The sequence below is a fragment of the Calidris pugnax genome, unplaced genomic scaffold, assembly GCF_001431845.1.
Source record: "Calidris pugnax isolate Ruff unplaced genomic scaffold, ASM143184v1 scaffold31, whole genome shotgun sequence".
NCBI classification, from domain to species: Eukaryota; Metazoa; Chordata; class Aves; order Charadriiformes; family Scolopacidae; genus Calidris; species Calidris pugnax.
This window is the reverse complement of record NW_015090786.1, coordinates 7,034,513-7,040,651: the sequence shown is the minus strand read 5'-3', so window position 1 is coordinate 7,040,651 and position 6,139 is coordinate 7,034,513. Positions and strand designations below refer to the sequence as shown.

General features: G+C 48.3%; 1 protein-coding gene across 1 annotated transcript in view; it reads right to left on the bottom strand.

Annotated features, from left to right (window-relative positions):
• LAMP5 (lysosomal associated membrane protein family member 5) overlaps positions 1 to 6,139 on the bottom strand; it is a 15,513-nt gene that overhangs the window by 3,764 nt on the left and 5,610 nt on the right. Inside the window, exons 7-9 of the mRNA XM_014966324.1 lie at positions 5,901 to 6,032; positions 5,700 to 5,805; positions 4,061 to 4,249 (exon numbers count right to left, since the gene is read on the bottom strand). Of these exons, the coding sequence (XP_014821810.1) occupies positions 4,061 to 4,249; positions 5,700 to 5,805; positions 5,901 to 6,032 (427 nt within the window). The remainder of the gene's footprint in view (positions 1 to 4,060; positions 4,250 to 5,699; positions 5,806 to 5,900; positions 6,033 to 6,139) is intronic.

Here is a 6,139-nt window from a genome sequence, read left to right as displayed (position 1 = left end):
ATTTTTTTTCCCTAAAACTTTCAAAAAAGAATAAAAAAAAAAAAAAAAAAAAAAAAGCCCACAGGAAAAAAAAAAAAAACCAATCCAAAAAATCCCACCAACAAAACACACCGATTCAAAGCTCGGAGTCTGCAGCAGCACAACCACAAACCACGCAAGCATGCTCTCTCCCCACTGCACCCTGCTGCACCCTGCCCCAGCAGCGAAGGCAGCCTTGCAGAGCCGCCACCTCCTGCCTCACCAACACCACCTCCTCGCCACACACATCCAATTTCTCCTTTTGGAGCAGTTCACCAAAGTTTGGGCTCTTCGGAGGGCAAAGGCGGAATGGGAATGCCAGCACGGAGGCACAGGCAAGTGCTAAGCACAAACACATTTACAGTGAAACTAAGGCTCTCCAGATGCTAACTGCGAGGTGGATGAATTGTGTATTCTAACATTAATTCAATGTTAAACCACATCATTTTACCACAGATAAAAATATTTTCACACTTGTAACAACGTACTTTAACATTTATACAGCATTTGTCACCTCAAGAGCTCAAAGCATTGCACAGGCACTGAGGTCCACACCGCCATGGGAAGGTAGGTAACGGGTATCATCCCTGGTCTATCAGCAAAGGAAAATGGAAAGGGAGAGGAGGGAAGGAAAAAGGGTTTGCATAAAGTCCACGGCAGACACAAATTCAGACACCCAACCCCATCAAGCACAGTGAGGGCAGGTGGGCTGCTTGATGCATGGCAAATGAAAGACCGTTGCACAGGGAACTGCTATGTATTTGAAATCAACACCTTCTGCAGGAAAATAGCCCTTTCCACCAGATTTTCCCAAGCTCCAGGTCACAGGGCTCTCAGCATTTGCCCAAACCGCTGGGTTCTACCCTCAGTTCAGGAAAGCAAAAAGGTCCCTGAGAATTGTAACTATTTGAAAAGTTGATGGAGTTTTGCTGCATCCCGAACCCTGCGGGGTCACCCCTCCCCTGAGCCCGGGTTGTGCCACCCCACCGCCCCGGTCCCAGGGAACAAAGACTGCAGGCGGACACAAAGGAGGCATTTAGGTACCTTCCTCATTGTTCTTTTGTGCTGCGCTTCCTCCGACACCGCGCAGCACCCAGGCTCATGTACCGTTTCTATGGTGAGTGCTCGTCCAATTTCAGTACTAGGCTAGGAAACCACCCAACAGGCCCATTTTCTTGTTTCAGCATCCTTCTGCAGAACAAATAGCAGCACGGCAAAAAGAAAAAAAAAAACCAGCGGTTTCCCGCAGTCACGACTGCAAGGCTGAGGACCAGTGCAGGGGTTGTTCCAAGGGATGGAAAAACAGCCTGGTCGTGTCTGGCAGGATACGATAGATTTTTGAGATGGGCGTTTATAAGCAATTAGCTTAAAAAAAAAAAAAGACTGGGTGCTTTTTTAAAATACCACATAGCTTGCAAAGAGGAGCTACTTGGTGACAAGGTCCCTTAAGAACCTTGTGGTGCTCAGAGGGAGATGAGACCTCCCAGGATTCTGGTCCCCAATTCTCAGCCTTTGCATCTCTTTGTATTAGTATTTCGCATTACTGTCATTAAAATCAAAAGACCTGACAATTTCTGCAGGGTCCTTTCACCAATTTAAGTGTTCTCCTCACACCCTCTCGATCCAGCTCTCTTAAGCTGAAAAATGTACATACGTTTTTCCCCTATTAAAATAAATTAAATTTCTCAAGCTCCAAATGAAAAAAATATTCTGCTGCTTCTGTATTGAAAAGGGTAAATATATCTATTTATGTATCTTTTTATATATGTATGTGTGTATATATATATATATGTATGTGAGGGTTGGAAGCAGTGTCTTAAAAAGAAAAAAAGATATTCTAGAATATGAGTTGAAGCATTCAAAAAAATAAAACCAATTCAATCACTCCCTACAAGCTTTTTAATCTATCCCAGACAGGACAGTGTCAGGACTAATGACAAAACCTTTCCCCTCTTTCTTTGTGGTAAAAGGGCCCTGACCCTCCTGCGTCTCGGCAATTCTTCTGCTCTACCAGGTCTCTTTCTCTATTCTAAAATATTTTAAAGTGTTCTGTACCTTGTTCATAATTAATAGGAATTTTACCTAATGAGAAATTAATGAACCAAAAAGGAGAAGGCTAATTACTGTAATTTAAGATTGGCAGTGAATCTCAGACCCCACAAAGGATCATGTTTTGCCATGGATGTGCCGAGGACACGCTGGTCCGCGGGGCTGGTGGGGACATGCCGCTGGGAGAAGTGGCAGAGCCCTGTGTGAAGCTTCATTGATAAATGACCTCTCAGGCATTTCTGACCATCCTCTCCAGGTGCTCTTTGCTATTTAACTTCCAGTGCAATTCAACAAAAAGAAGTATCATTGAATAACAAGCGCAACAACAAAAAAGAGAAAGCTTGACAAAGAGAGAAATCATGCTTTCCTAAGAAGGAAGAATTCCCCACATGTTTAAAGATTGCTGAACCAACTGGAGTCTCCTTGTGTCCTGGAAAAAAACAAAACAAAACAAACCCAACAACAACACAGGACAAAATCAACCCAAACCAAATTTACTGCCCAATACGAAAGAGCATATAATGAAAAAGGCAGGTGGTCCCCCTTTGGCAACACACCCTGAGTTTGGTTGTTCAAACTGTGAGCTCTCGGACTTGACAAGTTTGGTATCACAGGGACACGGCAGCTAAAACTGAGTCCAGACATGCATATTTTAAATACGCCCTTCTCGGCCTCCAAGGTCTGCCCAGCCAAAACCCGAGTGCAGAAAGTCTGGGTCCACAGCAGGAGGGAGGGGATGAAGATGTGCCAACAAAAAATGAGAGAAAACTATTACATTCTACCTTTTTCTCCCTGTAACCTACACAAAATATGGTACTACTTCGAGAGAAAAGAAAAAAAAACAATTATTTGTGCCTACGGATAAAACCTACTCCGTAGTACGCTGGCCTTGCCGTGAGTAATGCAGCCACGCAGAGCTCTGCCAGAGCCAGTGTACATAATAGCATGTATTTACTACATCAGTTAGAGCAATGTGAGTCACGAGCCTAAGTGCTAGGCTCCATAGTCAGAGCTGGTTTTTTTATTGTATTCTAAAATATTTCCCACACGCAAAATAATAAAGCCCCACATTTTTAATGCTAGGCTTGAAAATAACACCACCATTTTCTAACTCATTATTAAAAGATTCAGCTATTACAAATTTTATTTGCATCTTGCTACAATAATAGAGTTAACTAATTTGCCAAGATGGCTCTACAAGAAGGGGACTAGTCTTGAAGCCCTAATTCAGGTAAGCATGTTTACACTCCCTCATTCAACTTTTTGGAAAAGGCGGGGGGAAGTCAGGGAGGAGGAGCACCATGGGTTCCTCAGGATAAAGGCAGGCAAGATCTCCAGGAATTCTGCCCCATGGCAGTACTGCTGCTGACTACAGTGTAACTCTTTGATATGAACTGCATGTGCTAACATACATTTTCTTTTATCCACAATTAACATTAAAGAGGAGGAACAGCATTCCATGTGTTTGGCACACAAGGCACCTCACTGAAGTCCACGCTACACTTCCTTCACCCTTGCAATGAGCATTAATCAAACTGAAGTCAGTAACGTGTATGGCAACCGCTTCCTCCCGCTGCAGCCCCGAGCTTTCCTCAGTGTGCAGTGGCCCTAAAAAGCCCCTGGAGCTGCACTGAAGCACCTTCCGTGCTGCAGAGACACCTAAGGCTTGCAGGGCTCCCCAGGGACCAGGCAGTTCTGAGGCTTGCTGGCAACCTAGCTAGGCAAGCCCTTGCAGAAGCCACTGTACATGCACTGATAGCCCATGTTTTGACCAAACAACAGCTGGGCTGAATTTGTAAAGGCTTATGGGGGACCACAGAGGTAGGGAATGGGTTTGGAATGACCGCAGGGAGCACTGACAACTCACTGGAGGGAGGGAAAGGTGCTCTGATAAAGCAGGATCCAAATTCCCTCAGTACATTGCAAAACCCCCAAGGCCATGGCGGCAGCAGCATCTCGGGGATGCAGGATATGCCTTCACCCTGCATCTTACCTTCACTGAAGACAAAATCCGCGGTGATGTCGAAGGGCTGGACACGCACTTCCGACAGCAAGAGCTGCACAGACTTCTGGTGGTCGCTGGAGACGAGGGAGATGGTCTGCTGTGCCTGGCACTCGTAGGACTTCCCAGCTGGAGTGACCAGGGCAGACAGCCGGTGCGAGCTGGCCGTGTGCTTCCCGACTGGCCAAGGGGTAGAAACACCAGAGGTCAGGTCCCGTCTCTGGGGGACTGACGTGACTTTATTAACTAAGCTAATGAACTGAACACAAGGGTACGCAGGCGGTGTGCAATGCGGCGGCCGCACGCTCCACTGCTCTTAAAGCAGCATTTTCTCCTGGGGTGGGACCATGCTTTCAGCATGGCACCCCCACATCGCCAGGGCGGTCTCTGCACTGGGATTGCCTGCCCGCAAGCAGGAATGGATGCCTGCGGCGTGTGGTCCTGCTGCCACAAAGGGGAGAGCTGGCTCTGCCGCTGACAGCTACGCTCATGTCACAGGACCTGAAGTCCATAAAGTCAGAGGAATGGTTTCTATTGACGTGCATGCAGGTTTCAGCCTCAGACTGCACTCGTACTCCCTACAGCAATTCCTGCGGCAGCGCTTGGGCTCTGAATTCAGGTGTGAAAGAGCAACACAATTTGAGGACCTCACTACAAAACAAAACAGGCCGTAACAGTTTTCCTGAAAATACGGTATGACCATTTCACGCAAATATAGATTATAAGAAAATATTTTCCCATTGCATCATGCCCGTTTTAAAAATGAAGGCCGAATGCGGCTCAGCGAGATGGAATGAGGATGCCTTCCACCTCTCGCTCTTCCGCAGCCCTTTGTTCCCCACTAGCAGCACAGAAAGGTAATCAGCACTTTGCATTTGTGGAGGGTGATGAGGCATGGCCATCACTGTGTTTTGGGGACACACACAGTAGAAACACCAGTGGGGAAAAATAGCTCCACATCCAGTGTGTCTTATGCCACAAACTCTTAACGCACCATTCACTGGAGTTTGAAAATCTTGCAGAAGAACAACTTGCAAACAACAGCATTTCAATTTTCAATACAAGACAACTGATTTCTGGGCAGAAACAAGATAAAAAGAAAACAAAAACCTAAAGAAAGGAAACCCAGTGAGAAAACTGGAGGCTGTTGGGTGTGGAGGCTTGCAGGGGTATAGATACTGATGTCGATCTCATCCCTGTCTTGGGAAACCACTGATTTCCCACCCATTCAACCATCATTAGAACTGAGGAGATAATTAACCTTAAAAAACATCTTCTGCTGGAAAGGGGACAAATTTTTCCAGACCAGGGAGACCATTGCCCCACTGCCCACCCCCTTGGGCCCCGGGTCCCGCAGCAAACGGGCTCCCGCTCATGCCGCAACTGCGGTGATTAAAAACAAGAACCAAGAATAAGAAGCGGGGGAGGAAGAGGAATTAATAAATACAGGGTTTAAAACTGCCACCTGGTCCCGGCTTTGTCGGGAGGGTCTGGGATTTCTTTTTTCCCTATTAAACTGCATTTAGGCGAGCACCCGCGGGGCGTCTGTCCCCCTCCGTCCCCCCCACCGGCTCCACACTCTCCAACCCCCAGGGATGTGCTTTAAATCCCGTCCCCCCGGGGCGCTTACGGCTGACGGCGCCCTTGAAGTAGGTGCGCTCGGTGGTGTCGTAGGTGAACTGGATCCGGCTGAGCCTCCAGAACGCCTCCAGCCCCCGGGACGTGTTGTGTCCCTCCTGCCGAGACAGAGCCGGTCAGCACCCCCGCAATACCGCCCTGCACACCCACCCACCACCCCCCAGCTCCCGGGCGTGCGGGGGGAGCCCCGTACCTTCAGGAAGAAGAGTTTGAGGGTGTACGCTTGCTCCAGCCAGGAGATCTCCAGCTCCGACTCGTTGGTGCCGCACTTGCCCTTCACCTCGGCGCCCCGCGGCAGCGGGATATCGGCTTGCTCCGTGATCAGCTGGAAGTGGGGAGCGGGGCTCAGGGGGGGTGGCCCCGGAGCACCTCCGGGAGCCCCCAGTCCCCCCTATAGCCCCGGCAGAATATCCTCGGAGGGGATAAAGGACT